Source organism: Ciconia boyciana, chromosome 3 (assembly GCF_034638445.1).
Source record: "Ciconia boyciana chromosome 3, ASM3463844v1, whole genome shotgun sequence".
NCBI classification, from domain to species: Eukaryota; Metazoa; Chordata; class Aves; order Ciconiiformes; family Ciconiidae; genus Ciconia; species Ciconia boyciana.
Window position 1 is genome coordinate 28771935 of NC_132936.1, and position 18291 is coordinate 28790225.

The 18291-nt window shown below is 36.4% G+C and overlaps 1 protein-coding gene across 3 annotated transcripts in view; it reads left to right on the forward strand.

Moving 5' to 3' along the window:
* PRIM2 (DNA primase subunit 2) overlaps nt 1-18291 on the forward strand; it is a 136340-nt gene that overhangs the window by 82026 nt on the left and 36023 nt on the right. For 2 of the 3 annotated variants that reach the window (XM_072855233.1, XM_072855232.1), the window contains exon 10: nt 756-941. In XM_072855233.1, the coding sequence (XP_072711334.1) occupies nt 756-941 (186 nt within the window). Of the gene's footprint in view, nt 1-755; nt 942-2553; nt 3530-18291 lie in introns of those variants that run through there. The other variant, XM_072855234.1, reaches the window with a different exon arrangement.

Sequence of the window (18291 nt, forward strand, 5' to 3'; positions counted from 1 at the left end):
TTTTGACTTACAGAAGGGTTTATCAAAACAAGGAAGTAAATAAAATGGATTGTAAAACCACATCAATGGTGCAGAGACAATTAAAAACACATTACCAGTCCTTTATCTGAACTTTAGAAATCATTTGTGTTTTCAGTGTCCATCTTAACCATGACAGTGTTCCTTTGGTAGTAAATTCCATGGCATGACTCAGATGTTAAAAATAAAAATGCAAAGCCCAAGTAAACTTGAATGTTGCATTTTTTTTATCTCTGAGATCTTGCTTTATAAGAAATAGTATTCTATTCTGCAGAAAAAAAACCTGCAGATCAGTTGCAATGGATTTTACTCGTGCTTGTAGTTTTTCAAAGATGTTTAAAAAAACCTATCCCCTCCCCCAATGCCTGAAAACTCTCACAAAGGTCACCTTGCTATTCCAGAAGCTAAAGTAAGGAAGAAGCAAGAAACGTTGTAATGGGACTGTGGATATATTTTTCCTGACAGCAATTAAACCTGTGTTACTTTGTAGCTGAAGATAGTGTGATACTACCACCTGCATTACTCTGCCCTTTGGATTTTGTTCTTGAGATGGTTATTGGATTTGATGGCTGATGGACACACTTGTGTTATCATCCATCCCAAGGCACTCTGCACATGCATATCTTTTTTTCCAGCCATTGGCATTTTCAAGTGGAGCTAATTAATGATCACAATAAGCATATATCCTGCAAATTAAATTATCAGTATGCCTTAAACACAATTTTTTCTCTTGACAGCTTTCTGTGAAATCATTCCCTCTTTGCATGCGCCAGTTGCACAAAGCCCTGCGTGATAACCATCATCTCCGTCATGGAGGCCGTATGCAATATGGACTGTTCTTAAAAGGCATCGGCTTGACTCTGGAACAGGCACTGGAATTCTGGAAGAAAGAATTTATCAGAGGAAAAGTGGATGCAGACAAGGTAATTCAACAAATGAAAAATAGCTAAATATGTGAATATGAGGATGTAGTTAATGCGCACATTGTGCTACATATTTGAATAGATGCTTGTTAAAGTAGATAATTGGGCAAAAGGCACAGTAATGTCTTTTAAAGGTGGGGGTTTTTTTCTCTCTTTGCTTATGATTTTATTAATTTCGTTGGTCATTCTCCTGAAGCACGGGGAAAAAAGGGAAGCCCCAAAGAGACTCTTTACAGATGAGGACTAGAAAAATCTTACTTTACCACTAAATCACTAGGAAACCAATGTCCTTTATGAAATACAGGTATAATGTGACTAAATTAATATGCCAAGCAGGTAAGTGACCACAAACAGTACTATCTGAAAGGCAAGGTTAGCCTTTTTTGTTGGTTGATTAAAAAAAAAAAATAATTGGACAGCTGTGTGTGAGGTGAGCTTGCCTTAGCAAATTTACAGTTCAAGAATAAAAGAAGAAAGGAGAGGTGAATGAAGACAGAATATGTTCAAGGAAATAGTGAGAAAATGCTGTTCAGTGCAATGGGCAGTATTATTCACGTATTAGTCATTGGCCTAACCCTTGCTAATATTTTTGAGAGTATTGTTAGTGAGGAAAGTGTAACATATATGTGCTGTCTCTTTGAGAGCATGAAAAATGTATGCTAATTTTTGGAGGTTTGTGACCTGCTCCTTACCTTGAACAGCCTAGGTAGAATCAAGCAGGCTTTCTCTCTTATCCATCTCTGCCTGGCCTGTGGTATGTGTTGGAGCAGATCTTTCAGACCTTATGTAAGTTTTGTTTGGACTGTGATACTTTCTGTTTAATATTGTGAGATCTCAGCTTTCCAGAGTATTATGAAGTATTTTGGAATGTTTGGTAGACAGTCTTTTGTTAGCTTCAGTTCTCTGGGACATGGCTATTTATACAAGATATGGGGCAAAAAGTAATGCTGGCTACAATGTATTATAGTATGTATGTGTCTTTCAAGTCCCAGAAGAAGGGGAAAGGGATTTTAAGGTATGATTTGAATGGGTACCTAAACCTCCTTAAATCTAGTTCCTTAAGTGGGATATGATTTAAGAGGAGATACGTATTTTGTTAAAAAAGAAATCCAAAATGCATTCCCTTACAAAGGTTTCAAGAAAGGATTTGAAGAGAGGTAATAAATTTTGCAGTTGAATGCCAATTAATTACTAGTTGAATTCAGGAAAATACACACTTTTCAGTTGCAGTTTTCTGTGCATAAAGGAAATAGAAAGAATAAAAACAAGCTATCAGCAAAATAACAATGTAAATACATACATTTATTATTTCTGTTTTAAAAAAATATTGTGTGAACAGGTCCGATTCCACCTACTTGTGCTTTGACCCTAGGTGTATTCACATGTATGAAGACATGAATGCACCTTGGATCCTGTTTTCAATCACAGGGTTACGACTTTCTACTATGGCATATTTCTTGATAGGCCTTAGAAATAAATGAAGTTTTATGATCCTGTGTTTAGCTTCGTAAGTTAGAAAGCATATTGTGAATGAAGCAAGGGGTTGTAGTTACTGCATTTTTCACAAGCAGGCTGCTATTTCCATGTAATTTTCATTCTTCTCAACTTTTAGATAACCAACTTCAGACTGGGATAAAAAAAAAAGCTGATTTTTCACACCTGTAGCTGAAGTCAGTGGCCTGTGTTCTTTCACAGTAAAATGTCATATAATGTTTAATGTCCTGAAAAAATGAAGATTAATACAATTGTTATTGGTACTTTCTTCTTTTGACATTTTTATTTTCTGATACTCATACCATTGTTCCTTTCCTGTAGAGTGGAGGTAATTATACTGTTTTGTCTTACTGGAGCATTGTGAAGATACGTGCATGATACTTGCTAAAGACTAAGGTTAATTATTCATTACTGACTGGTGTATTGCAAAGAGGGAGTGTTCAATTCACTGCAAATGGTTATGGTTTCAAAATTGTGTGTTCACATTCGTCTTTAATGGCTGCAACATTTGCACCAATCCTAAGAATTCTTGGCACACAACTTCAGTCTTCAGCAGGAAGGAAGTTACCTTGAACACTTCAGTGGCACAGTGGAGAGCCTACCACCAGGCTAAGCATAGGCACAAGGAAAACTTCCACCAGAAAGAACTCTTCCTGTGCTCTGAATCACTCATGTGGACATACCCCAGGGGTCATTGATAAAAACACTGCAGAAAAGTTTTTAAGAAACAATATTTTACCTTTAGAGAGGAATCTGTAAAGTATATTGTAAATGAAGTGTGAAACCATGTATTCAGTGGAAAGAAAAAATCAAGTAGTGCCTACAAAGAAAGCACTGAAACTGGTAGAGATGCTCTGTTGGGGGGAGCAATGATCATGTACTGGCATGTTCACAACAGAGACAAATGCAGAGTGCAAAATAAAACATTTTTTTTCTTTAGGCGCTGTAATTCAAATTACTCTGCAAATTGCTAGGCTAAGAGTGCCTAAATGGTAAATTATTGTTGTTCAGATGATAGGATCAACTGTCAAATGGTTATGCCAGTTGGCTTCATAATCTCACTGTTATTTTAAGGCTGGTTTGTTTTTTCTATAAAATGTAGTCTTACCCTAAACAGATATTAATGTTCATAGTCTTTCACATCCTGTTCCTGTTGCTTAAAAAATAACTGCCTTCTCCCCCAAAAAGAGGGGGCTAACTCCAGTATGCTTTTAAAATATTTGAAACAAGAAAGTAATAAGATGAATCAAGACAAATTAATCACAGTACAATTGTAAAAATGCTCTGATAGTTGAAAATAAAATCCTCTTATAGCAGTGATCGTTACTTGGCTGTTATTGTTTTCAGACCTATTTGTATGATTAGTCTGTGAATGTGAAATTGGAGACTTGAAAGATGATGCGATGTTTAGAACAAAGGAAAGAATGAAAGCTGGATCAATTTCTTTAAGGCATTATTCAGTTACTTCTTTAGCTAGTAGCCTGGAATCAAGTTTTTGATACAGATGGATGACTTTAAAGCAACCTGTCACTTTCTGCTTTCCTTTGCTATGTATATACTTGTGATATATATTCTTTTTCTTAGTGGTATTTGGTGCACAGTGGTACAAAATACTCTTTTCTAGTATTCTGATTATTTATTACTTTTTACAGAAGAGGCAGTTGCTAATTGTGCACTTCTGTGTTGAAAAGTAATTCCTTTGATATTGCAATTTGATATATTGCCCTGATTTTATTATCGTTGCATATGCTACTGAAGTGCATCTGATAATTGTGCAAGTGTGGGGGTTTTTTTAAATAAATCTCCAAACCTTAAGTGTTACTATATTTACAAAATTATCCTGATGACAGAACAGCTTTCTTGCCCTTGTGACTTCTTACTGAGAACAAGACATGGCTCTTTAGCCCCTGTGTTCTAGGACTCTCTCCTGGGGGATGTAGTGGCATTCAGGCTAGTGAAGCCTCTTATTCTTCCTGACTTAATTTTCCGGGTCATCTTACTGCAGTTTCATATGGCTTGTTTTCTGTAGCAGTTGATTGCAAATGGCAATGAGCAGGTGGTTTTCCAGTTGTTGGAGGTTCCTGTCTGAGGTATGACTCTTCATCCCTTCCCGCTAGTAAAGGTCCTCATCACAGACGTTTTCCTGGAAGAAGGAAGAGAAAAGTTTACTCAGACTTAACCTTGCTCAGGGTCTGTGATTGGTAAAGAAGCAAACCCTTCACAATGAAGCTTTTGAGCTTCAGTTGTTTATTAATATAGTCTAGATGTTTCTTCCACACATGATGATCATGTATGAAACTGAGGACAGACAACTTGCCAGCCATATATTGCATCAATATGCAAAGGAATACATCTCCTACTCTTTTAAGAAGTGGTGAAACTTCGAGATGAAGATACGTCCCAATGAGATAGTTCCAGTGATTTGATTTTCCTGGCTCTTCCATTTATTTTCCAAATGATCTTAGGAGGTCCTTGAATCTGGATTCAGGAGTGAGGCTTTACTTTGATTGCAAACAGCTAGTGGTGAATGTTTCTACCAGGGCCAACCAGAAATTCCATGAGGGGGAGCTTGGACTAGAGACCTCCTGAGGTCCTTTCTAGCCTGAATTATCCCATGATTCTGCATACAGGTCTGAATACAGGTAGAAGGAAATTTTTGAGGGCCAGCCACTAGAGGGAGACAAGATCATAAGGAATGAACAAATATAACATATAGATGTAAATTAGAAGTGCTTATGCTATAATGCTTTGTAGGTCTATACAATTACATTATAAAAAAACCCCGTGTATTTGAATGAAAATAGAAATAGGCACTTGATAATCTGCAGGGCAGTGCTTTTAAGCACGCACAACTATCCCCAGCGCAATTTATAATGGATGGATGATGTGATGGTTCTTTAAAACAACCTCTACCTCCTTAAATCCCCAGGAATATTTGCTTATCAGTCAGTTGGTTACATTTGCTTTTGGTATTTTACTTTCACATTTGTTTGAGATTTGGGGGTTGATTTGCAGCTAGATTCTTTTTTTACTTGCCCCCTTTTTATATTGGGTAATGGTGCCTACTATTTTGGGAACTTATTTTGCTTCATAAATCAGAAAAGGATCTTTATTCTGTCACATTTTTAGTTACAATTCCATATTTTAATGTCATTTGCTACTTTTATTCTTGTATTATTTAAACTTTACAAATCTGCAGCCTAGAGTGACATGTTGAACAGTAAGCCGCAATATTTGACATTCGAGAGATAAAGATATAAATATAATTGAAATTCCTCTATACAGATTAAAATCTTATCTTTTTTAAATTGTAAATTAGTAGTACTGTAATGCAAATAGATGGCTAGGCTTGAATTCTTCTGAGATGTATAAAGGCTAGTATAGAACTTCAAGAAAATGTTTGCTCTCTTCTAGGATATAAAAGAAAGTAATAAAAGTGCAGCATATATTACCTGTAAAATCTTATCCCCCTGAAATCTGTGGAAGTGGAAGAGTATGTCATGGTAACAAAGCATTAATATAGTTAAGCACATTGCCCTTGCTTTCATTGGTTATCAGAGGACTAGATAGTCAAGTTCTTGATTAAATTGTATTTTTGTGTTAAACTTATCATAAAATGAAATAGAATTTTTTTCCTTCCACCAGTGACTGTAAAAATTAGCTTCAGTAGAACCACTTACTGTCTGTATTTCTCTTTCATTATTTGGAAATTATCATTTCATACTCTAGTTGTAGTGAGATAAAACAAGTGAATTTTAAAGATTTTGAGTGAATCATTTTTATTCTGTATTGGCAAAGTGACATTCTATTCATAACATTATTATATGTTGAATGGCTAGGCTTACCTAGTATAATTGAGCGTAAAGAAGGTCAAAATACTTTTATGATATGTTTCCAAACGTTTTTTGTATTCTACAAAGTTAGCTCTTGAAATTGATTTAATAGGAGGCTAAAAGTGATTTAATTGTCAGAAGAAACATGGAAATTCATTTTCATTTACATGAGACATTTTGATTCCCAAACTTATTATTGAATTTACATTAAACCTTTTCTTTAAATGCAAGTTTGAAGAAAAAAACAGTAATGTGCAATTGTTATGGGAGTTTCAAGACAGTAGGTGGTCCAGGTGCGTCCTAGGCATGTAGGCTTGAAGTAAAAATTAATATTTAATTTGAATTTCAACCCCAAAGGCTAAAGAAAAGGACTTTCATATTTCACTGTTCCCAAGTTCTTTTGTATGGTTTTGCTTCCCCCTCCCTCAGTATAGTCCTTTGTCACATTCTTCTGAACATCCAGGTCTATGAAATCAGAGTATTTGTGCAAAACTGTGAAGTGACTCAACCAAGACACCGGTTGTTAGGAGCTGAACAGCCTTTGCCACAGTGATACACTGAATGGCAAGTTAAAAATGTCCAGTCTCAACTCCATAGTCATCTTAGTTTCCAGAAATCAGCTTTATGGCAGTGAATCAATCATCAGGAGACCTACTCCTTTAGGACCTACTCCTAAAACCTTCCTTAATGGTTTTTTTGCATATAAATTGAAGCCTGGAGGTTATCCGGTGCATTGTTCAAATGGGACATAACTGTTGTTGAAGGTGATATTCATGCGAAGAGAGATGGCTGCTGAGTTTGATTATCTGGCATGATCTCAGCTGAAGAGGATAGTCTGGAGTTCATTTTATATTTTAATAAACAATATGCAGAAGAGGTGTTTTGAGTGAATTTGTTTTATAGTCAAAATTTATACAGCTAGGCATGAGAATTAAAAGCATGACTTGAAGCCATAAATGCATAGATTGCTGATGTTGCATCTGAGTCAAGCTGAATTAGTACAGCTTTCTTGTTGGTTGTAGCTGGAAAAAGGTTTTGTTTTCTTTCCTTTAGCTATAGTAATTTGCTAATAAGAAGCAGTGAGGGGTTGGACTCAAATAACTGAAAATCCTGAGGATTTAAGTTGTGGACAGCTATTATTCTTCCCCATTTGGTTCCATATGAACAGTTAGAGCTGAGCCTGAAAACTAGGAATTTCTTGCAAAACCTCTGTGGTCTGGCCACGGAGTTTAGTCCAAGGAATCATAATATCCTTCTTTAACTGAATGGAAATAAGTTTCAATTGCCATTAAAATTGGGTTATTTTGGGCACTAAGTGTATCACAGTAAGTATTTTAAGTCTATGCAAGATTCTTTCTATCATATGTTATCATTTTTATTTAAAGTTGTGTTTTATAGGTGGGAATTTGGCCTTCGTGTCCTATGCGCATTCATTTATGCTTGCTAGCATTCTATTCCCTTCTCTTCTGGAGCACTTCAGAATTTTGAAACACTCAGCTGAGTACTGTTGTCATATTACTGACATACTGGTCTGCATGGTTTGATTTCTTCAATTTGTTTTGTATACCTATTGACCTAAGCAGTAGGAAAGAGATCTGTAATGGATTCTGGAAGTGAGAGAACTGAGAAGGCATTCTCACAGGGATTGCACTTGATTGTATTCCAAGAAGTATGATCAAACGTGAATAACTTCTTGCAGAGTCCTGTTAAATTCTGCTAAGTCATAGGAAGGAGCTGGGATAAGATTCCTCACTGACTATCAAATGTAGAGAATATTAGCAAGACAGTATCTATACTTACAGATAGTGTTCTGTGGCTCTTTCTCTCGTAGTCCCTTTTACCTTTTTTTTCCAAATTAGGCAAGTAAATGAAGCACATCATAGCTTCAGTTGACATGTAAGAAGTCAGATGATGAGAAATCAGGTGTGAATATAAGATTAGATGTTCTTCATGATACACGGTAAAAATGTCCTACCACTTACTTCAGCAAAATCAGATGAAAGTAATCAGTTTTTCACCATTTCTGCCTATATGCAATGTATGTAATCATCACTGAAAAGGGACTGTTAACTTACAACTTTATATAAATATATAAATAAATGAATATACATAGTGTGTGTGTGTGTGTATATATATAGGTATATATAGCCTGCACATGATTTAGCTATATACAGAAGTTTAAAAAATGGGAGTAAGAATAGTAATACATGGTAAGTGGTGCATAATGCTGTGCTATGGAATTTGACTAGTTAACTTGGGTGGTATTTAAATTTACAGGTAGAATATTCACTGGTAAAGGCATGCGGGCCCCCCCCCCCCCGAATTTTGGCATTTCCAAAATTAGCCATGTTCACTTTTTCCCCCCAGTGGTAGATGCTGCATCAGTCCCCTGTACCTTTTGGTGGGGGAATAATCTGCAACTTCACTTGGTACTGTTTTCTTTCAGTGTGCATTAGAATTTTGTTTTGCCTGCCGCATCTGGATTTCTGAGCACTAGAAGGGATAAAAACAAACCAACCCTTACTTTTTTACCCTTTTACTTGCAAGGATGTATTTTACTTTAAAACAATATTGCCTACCTTTTAAATCCGAGGTCCTTACTGGTTTATCAGTAAAGTTAAGGATACTAAAGGGAAAGTGTCTTTGGGACATAATTATGTAGATTTAAGAGAGTGATGTAGTTTTAATTAAGCCCTGTAGCTAATGTAGATGCATATTAAACTCAATCATGCTTCTGTGTATTTCCCTCTGAAACTTTCTTTTCTCAGGCTTTAAATTACTAATCAGCATATCAGTGTATCTTACAGTTATCTAAGCTTACTGAATATTGACAAGAATCTGTTTCACTATTTGTCATTTAATATTTTAACTTTGTTTCATAAGACAGTATTTTTGTTACAGAAACTGTGTTTTTTAAAAACCCTTAGAATTACAAAAAGTTAATTTCTGTGTAGTAGATTTGAAATCTTAAAGCAATATTTCTTCAGTGAAGTGGAGCTGGTATAAAACCATTATTTTTCACCATATTTTTGTTTCATGGGTGTTATTCAAATAGACCACAACTGATGATGATGTACTAGAAAACATAAAATAATTTTAGACTATGATATACTTGGAGGTTATTGTGTGGGCACAAGTATTCTACGAATCACAGTAATAAGTGCTATGGTAAAAATATGTGCTCTTTCACTCCAAACACAATCCCTTTTTCGGTTGCTACTAGATTTCTCAGTTATGTTCTTTAAAATTGGAATTCTCCAGCCTTTGTTGTGAAGCCACAGTTGCGGTGGCATTTTCCTATGGTTATTCACTTTAAAGTACTTTAATTTGTTCAGCCCTTTTTTTAACCTGTTAAAAATGTATCTGCCCTTACTTTTGACTTTCAGTTTTCATCATCTGGCTTACATTATACAGGAAAATTTTGGACAGTCTTTCAGCCTATGGCATGTCTTAGGGACAGAGAAGAGCTCTAGCTACATAATCTCTCTTTGAGGACATTAATTACAATGCTGGCATAATTTTAGTGATATTTTTTAACTGTTCTAGCTACCATAGAAAGAAATAGGATCAGTTTTCATAGTTGTTACATATTAGGCACTGAAATCTGTCTTTAGTAATCTAGTGTATGAGCAGGTTAGTGATAAGGTTCTTGCACTGACAAGAATGAAAGCAATAAATATCTTTCCTGTACTAAAACTAATTTAGATCAGAATCTGGTCTCTTATGACTTGTTTTATTCCCAGCAACACAGGTTTTCTTTCCATACCGTAGTATCTTCGTAGAATTGTATGTATAAAAATGGATGTTAAAGCCAGACCTTTAATTTTCTAAGGTTCCTTTCATAGTCTTGAACCGCCTGTCAGACTTGCACTTTATTACCTCTGTAGAAAGACTGTGTACTTGTCAGAAGAGGTTTCTGTTTTATTAGCCATCACAGCAGCAGCAAGTAATTCCATGACATTTTAAGAAAAGTAATAGATGGATTTGTCTATCTGGTTGCCAAATTTCTAAGTTCAGCAATTGTGAAGTATCTGAGTGTCACTAAATACGGTCTTTAGCAGGCTCTGTCAAATACCTTCTTAACCATCCAGCTCTCTCTTTATAGCCATCTGCTGAAAAATACTTGCTGTATGTTGCCACACACGCTACCAGTAATGTATTTAAGCTCTTTGTCTATTTACCCCCAGTTCTGAGACAGGGGTTAACGGTTTTTGAGATGCAAATCTATTCATCTGTATCTTTTTATTACCTTCCAGGACAAACTGAATGGCATAGCAGGTCTCTTCCAGTTGTGTTCCTGTGCTTTTTGAACAGAAAAGTTTTTATAGAATAGTTTATTAATCTAGATATAATTGTTTGAAATAATATTTTAAAATTATTTTATTAAATGTTCAGATTTCCTGTAATCGTATAAACTGACTTCCAAACCAAAACCCAGAATCCTGTATACTTTGCCTTCTCTTTTGATAATGTCCATGTAATTGTTGTAACATCATATAGCTGTCATATTCCGTCTGTCTATATTCGGCCAGCAAATTGTGGCTATCTTTCATATTCAGTCATCCAGAAAAGCAGCATGTTGTATCAAATGTGCACTCTGCTGATATACCACATAGGCACGATGTAAATAAAAATTATTTTTACTTTCAGAATTGATTTAGCATTCTGCTTCATGTCTTTGAAATCTGTTGAATCTCATGAATACAGACAGGACAGCTCTTTTATACATTATTTGTGCTATGCACAATTTATGTTTCAGAAATTTAATATATTGATTTAGGAAAGTTAAAGTACTATGATAGGGCTTAAGTATTTAAACATTACAATGATTGCTACTTCTTGAAAGAAGGTTAGGTTCTGATTTTATATTGAAACATACAATGCTATTTAGCTGTGAAACTGAATTCTGCATAGTGTGGTGTGCTCTGAGCTTTTCCTGTTCCCTGTGTCCTATCTTAAGTCCACTCACACAGGGAGAAAAACAAAATGTCCTTCAAATATCACACCCCGCCCCCCCCCTCCCCCCCCCCGCTGTACATGGGGGAGCAGAAGCTAGTGGTCTTTATGGCAATATCTTTATCAGTGATCTGGATGAGGGGATCGAGTGCACCCTCAGTAAGTTTGCAGATGACACCAAGTTGGGCAGAAGTGTTGATCTCCTTGAGGCTAGGAAGGCTCTACAGAGGGATCTGGACAGGCTGGATCAATGGCCTGAGGCCAACTGTATGAGGTTGAACAAGGCCAAGTGCTGGGTCCTCCACTTGGGTCACAACAACCCCATGCAACGCTACAGGCTTGGGGAAGAGTGGCTGGAAAGCTGCCTGGAGGGAAAGGACCTGGGGGTGTTGGTTGACAGCCAGCTGAACATGAGCCAGCAGTGTGCCCAGGTGGCTAATAAGGCCAATAGCATCCTGGCTTGTATCAGAAATAGTGTGGCCAGCAGGACGAGGGAAGTGATTGCGCCCCTGTACTCGGCACTGGTGAGGCCGCACGTGGAATGCTGTGTTCCGTTTTGGGCCCCTCACTACAAGAAAGATATTGAGGTGCTGGAGTGTGTCCAAAGAAGGGCAACGAAGCTGGTGAAGAGTCTAGAGCACAAGTCTTATGAGGAGCGGCTGAGGGAACTGGGGTTGTTTAGCCTGGAGAAGAGGAGGCTGAGGGGAGACCTTATCGGTCTCTACAAGTACCTGAAAGGAGGTTGTAGCGAGGTGGGTGTGGGGCTCTTCTCCCAGGTAACAAGTGATAGGACGAGAGGAGATGGCCTCAAGTTGCACCAGGGGAGGTTTAGACTGGATATTAGGAAAACTTTCTTCACTGAAAGGGTTGTCAAGCATTGGAACAGGCTGCCCAGGGAAGTGGTTGAGTCAACATCCCTGGAGGTATTTAAAAGACGTGTAGATATGGCGCCTAGGGATGTGGTTTAGTGGTGGTCTTGGTGTAGTGTTAGGTTAATGGTTGGACTCGATGATCTTAAAGGTTTTTTTCAGCCTAAACGATTCTATGATTCTAAGTTTCATTGTTTAAATTCCTTTTTTTTCTTTTTTCTTTTTCTAATTCATCTACTTAATGGAGTTGGGTTTGGGGCTTGAGAACTGGGGCAATACCAGTGAAAATCTGAGGAAATTTTTTTTTAAAACAAGAAAGATTGGTTTTTTAGTTGCATTACAGTAGTTGGGCTTTTTCTTGTATTTTGTTACCAGAGTTATTTCCCTGTTTTTAGAACCTACAGCAGGCACTAAAAAATGGGGTGTATGTTACTTCTCCTGAGACAGTTCAGAGCAGTCTGGTAGTAGAGCTGCTTTATTTTTCTGTTTGCATTTTCCCTGCAGTCAAGTAATCTTTTAATTAATGATGAATTAACAAAAGTTAAAAAAAAAAAGGGAAAATAGTCATGTGCATTTTAAAACAAGCTTTCTTGTGTCACTGAATGCAGAAAGACTCTTGTCATACTTGCAGTCTAGAGTTCAAATACGTCTTGATTACAGTGCACTCTGTGCATAAGATAGAATATAAAAGGATCTTTATATGTAAGCAGTTCTCCTTATTATGACAGCAAGGGCTAATATATGTTTTTTTGCACTTCTGTTTCCTTTGATCATCATCTTAAAATGTGACTTTTGTCTTTTATTGTGCTGTTAATAAAGAAAAAATCTGTTTTTACAGCAGAGTTTTTACAGAGAGAATGCCAGCATTCTTGAGCCAAACTGTGCTGTTTGGAGAGCTCTAGTATCTAGTTTACTCTATGTTCAAAAGGGTTGACAAACATCAAATCTCCAGGTATGGTTTTGTGTTTTAATGCCTTGTTTTTCTCATTCTTTTATGGCTGCATCAAAAACGTTAAGTCTACATATTTCAAGAGTAGACATAAGGAATACTTATCAGTCTGAGGAAATGTATTCATTACTCAGCCTCCTTGTTTTTATTTTAAGAATTATTTGATTTTTTCCAATGATCAGTTTATCCAGAAAACTAATTTTTTTTTTTAATCTGCACGTATACTGGGGATTTGCTGGTATCTGGAGGCATTACGTGACTGGGCACTTAATATCCTTCTGTTCTGACACTGATCCTTGTCCAAGAGGTTTAACCATATCTCAGTAAAAGGCAAGTTTTTTGCCACAGTTGTATCACACGTTGATAACTTTGTCACTTGGATTGGTTGAAGAGATGTTCTTCAGCCCAAGTCACTGGATCTCTTAGAGTGATGCTGCTTCTTCTGCAAATCTGAGGCTTAGGGTAAAATTGAATCTCTTGGACTTTATCTCATTACAGACTAGACTGGGTCAGTCATAGATTTCTAATGAATGAGGACTGTTTTGCTGGTGGACTGTTATAACCTGATGGTAACAGCAATTTTCCACTTGATCTCATGATCAATGAAGAAAGCCTGCCTTTTTTTTTTTTAACTCACCTTGCTTCTTACATGCCTTTTGTCATCTAATGCTGAACTTGGCTTCAGATGTCATTCTGGTCAGTGTATAGATTGAGGAATAACAATCTGTAAAGGATTCCAAATAACATTGCTACACCACAAGAGTGCTTGCAAGGGGATGCAGTAATAAATTCATGAAATAATTCAATAATTTCTAATCAGTCAAGGTGGGGAGCTTGCTCAGGTGAACTCCCTATGCAAGGTACATGGTTTTAAAAGGGAAGAACTCTTCTGTGGTTTAAGTAGTCCAAAAGGTGTGCAAAACCTGCTAGTCTCTGTTTCGAAGACTGCATATTTAGGGAATGCTGCATAGTTCAACTAGCTTGTAAAATCTAAACAATTCAGTGAGCACATGATGTCTGTCACTGTGGCAGGAGATGGTTGCTCTTTGGAAATGATTTATAGACAGAGAACTTCAACTGTTGTGGTGAACTTGCTCAGATCTTTTGACTCTCTGGCAGGTGTACTAAGTAGAACTGGAATATTGGATAATGTGCCAAACTTCCTTGGGTTAATTCAAGTATCCCGTAGAGGTATTTGAAATTGGGAACACCCTAGCATAGATGAATTGCAGCCTGTGCCAGCAGCAGCGCTTTTCAAGAGCAGATCAATATGCACTGTTCCTTTGGACTCATTTCTGGTGCTGTGGTTGAATGCGTGTCTGTTGTTTTAATGGCAAGAGTCGTGTTCAAAATGAGGCAGATCCTGCTGGTTTTGATTGCCTGCAGCGGCTGAGACAATTTCTCCTTAGACCTTCTCTCATTTGTGAGTTTCTATTCTGCTATCCCAGTGATCTGGGAGTCGTCATACCCTGCTAAAGTTCCAGTTTGTAGTATAGCTGCTTGGATAGCTTTGCTTCCTGTATGTTCCTTTTCCTTCCTTATAAGGAAAATTACTATTACTAGAATGAAGGTGCCTGCCATGCCAGACTGAGTTAAATGATAACAATTTTCTGTTTAATATCCATGTTGGACCATTTTCCATGGAGCACAAGATACCCCAAATATCTAGGGTACGAGCTGGAGCTGAGAGTAGTGGCTCTCCTCTAAATCTCTTTTGGAGTCCATTTGGCTGCCACTTTGGCCTGTTGGAGACTGGTCTGCTGAATGCCTCTGTCTTCTCATCCACAGCTTTAAGATGTTGTGATGGGCTGGTGAGAATAAACCCTCTGTCGGTGTGCAGCCTAAACCTCATGTCCCAGTCCTGCATTTTATTGCTGGTTTGTCTTATAACCAGAGTCCAGCTGGATACATTTCAGGATTCTTCACAAAATTACAACGTCTCCATGCTGATAGCAGTTTTCTTTCTTATTTCTTCCCTATGTGTTTAGGTTTTTATTGTATGTGCTGATCTAGGTTACAGTATATGCTACAGTATAATGGATCATGAACTATATGAGACTGTAAATGCATTACATGTTCACTGTGCTCAAATAAAACTATAGAACATCATATGAGAACACTCTTGTTTAGAGCATTGATAGAGCTTGGATAAGCAGTAGGAATTTAATTTTTTGGACTTTGCAGGGGTCCCTGGCCAGTCTTCATCCATCTTCTCTGAAAACCTGTAATACGTGCTGCAGTGGTATACATATAAGTATGGCTTTCTCCCAGTTCTGATACAGACTTACTGAATTTCTTTTCTGCTTGGTATAGATATTCTTTACACTGGGATCCTAAGCTTCCATTATGATCAATAGAGATCTAGCCTATACAGTCAATATAGTGTCTGGAGAATGATTTATTTAATGAGCCTCTAGATGCCTACGTTAGGGTAAATTGAATTGCTCCCCAGGCTCCTCTGATTGCATTGACCTCCATTGACAATAATGGAAGACATCTGGATTTAAATGTCTGGAGCTGAATCTTATTCCTATAGATGCACATAGTTAGTTACTATTCTACTTCTGTTTAACTTTCTTAGTCATTTATTGTACCACAATGCCAAATTTCTGTCTACTTTGCAATCCGTTAACACTCTTACGTCTCTTTCAGTGATAATGCTTTCTGTGTTCTCCTTTGCCATTTAATGTTTTGGGGACTCTTATGCTCTGTCTGCCACTTCTGATAAAATTATTAACCCCATTAATTTACTGCTTATCTTCTGCTGAAAGATATACTTCCAAGTTATGTCAGTTAACTTCTCTGTGTATTGAAATGTGAGAAACACTGATTGAAAAACATCAGCAGAAAAATCTGAAAGGCATTGGTGTGCTTGTAGTACCAGAAGTGCAGTGTGGGGTTTTTTCCCAACTGAACAAAATTCTTTGGTTTAGAATTTGATTATTGGATTTTTTTTTCATCTTATATTAAATTTTCTAAATGAGTGTGTTATGGAGTAAATATTTAGTAAAGGATTCAAGATTGTTCTCTGATATTAGAAAGACTATTCTTAAAAGTTCCTTAAAACAGTAGAGAATGATCTGCAGAAATCTGTTGAAAATAAAACTTGTTTACAGTAATGGGGTTTATCGAGTGTTCATTTGTTATTTGAAGGAAAGTATCAATGTATTTTTATAGATACTTAAGAAAAGCACAGTATCTCTTGTGGTGCTGTCTAATATTGCCATTTTAATGCAGCTGTTTAATTCTTGTTTAAAATAAGATTTAATATTTTCTTCTATTTAAAACCAAAGCAACAGAAGTTCTCATCACCTGTTCAGTGTTAATTACCCTCTAAAATATTTTTTCTTGCTAGAATTTCCAATTTTCTTATAATTCTTGATTATAATTAATAAACATGATTATTTCTTTGGGTAGTTGTTTCATTTGAAATGACAAGGAATTTGCACCTCTATGTTCAGTAACTCTCTGAACTGCCAGCACGAAACTTTCAATATTTTCAATAAGATTGTGTATTAATTTGTTAGTGGAATTCTGATATGGGTGAAATTGTCACCCACAAACTGATTTTTTTGCCTTAAAATGGCTGTTCTTTCTCTCAGATTTTTCTTTTTTTGGTAGCGTTGCTCACTGAAAATTTTGGAGTAGGTTAAGCAAATATTTAGGAAAAACAATTATTATTGGAAATATCAAAACAGTGATATTCAAAGATACATAGCATTTTCATCTTTTCTAAGTTTGTAATTTTTGGAAATATTAACGATATTAGAGACAATGACTAGTATAATTAGTGGAGTACTACGTGAAATGACTTAGGCATTGTAACCCCATAAAGAAATGGGAGATTGGTGCAGTGTAATATGGAAAGGATTTATTTCTTTCAGATATATCTATCTTTCTATCCAAGAAAAATGGTATGTATAGGTGATATTACACCAAGAAGATAGGACATTATGCTAAGGGAATCGTATCATGTTCTTTAGAAATAATCTTTAAACAAAGACTGCATTATAATTCTGTAATCACAAAGACATTTCAGTTTACCAGAAGTAGAAATGAATCAAGTATTATAATATAAATCACTTAGGTTGGTTTTTTTTTTTCCTGCTCTTACTGGTGAGCATTAAAATGAAGTCACAATTTTACATGCTTTTAATTGTTGTTTAAAGTACTTTTTAAAGTAGCATTTACCTTTATGACCTCCACAAGCTGTTATACCCATGGAAACTTTGCTTTAGTGGCAGTCTACAAAAGAACAGTCTTCCCTGTGCCAGTTTCTTGTTCAGAGGCTTCAGTTTGTTTGAAAGCAACTCCTTCATTGTTTGCTTCAAACAATCAAATCTGAGTTGAAATGTCTCTTCTTTGACTGTATGTTTTGAAAAAATTCAGATACAGAAGAGACATTTCAATATCTTGAAGCAGCTCATAAAATCTTTCATAGATGACCAAGCATGTGCCTAAGAAAAAACTTGTTATAGGAGATGGCTTTGAGATGTGTTGTGCTGATAATTTGATGCACTGTCTTAAGGCAGAAGACAGCCTGCTGTGGTTTATTTTATACTTTTCCTGGTTCAAAGTCTTGGTCCATGTAAATGTGTGGAGAAATAGTGTACATAAATGGTATATTTAGCTAAGTTATATTAAGGCAACCTTAAACTACTGTAAATAAAAGCCTACATTGTCATATTTTTGCGTGAGTGGTCTGGAGTATACAAGGAATTTGACTGATCAAAACTTTTCTGGTTTCCATGTGGTAGAGGGAGCCATCTCCATGGCAAAGCAGTTCTTGCCTCATGTGGTTTGGAAAATCTGAAATGGGCAGGGAAGAGGTTTTTTGTACTTTATTTGAATTGGACTGTAATGACTGCTGCACAGCCTATTAGAATTTTCCAGCTCAATTTTAGCTGATGCCTCTTATCTGTACCTTAAAGCATAGAAATCGTGCTACAGGTTGAGAATTTAGGATAAATGGAAACTTTTTGTCATTGGCAGATGGAGAAGCATTTATTTGTGTTCCTAAATGACAACCATGCTTTGGAAGAGATAACCTCAAGTTGAGGTTATTTTAAGAGTGAGCTTTAAAAAAAAAAAGTTGCTTGGAAAAAGATGCCAGCTAAGCAGTGTCAACAGTAATGATTTGAGTGACTGCGTAGGAAATGGATGTAAAAGTGAACCAATTATTTCAGAAGATACACAAGTTTGTGCGATAAATTTATGAATTTGAAGCTGTTATCCATACAGGCTCAACA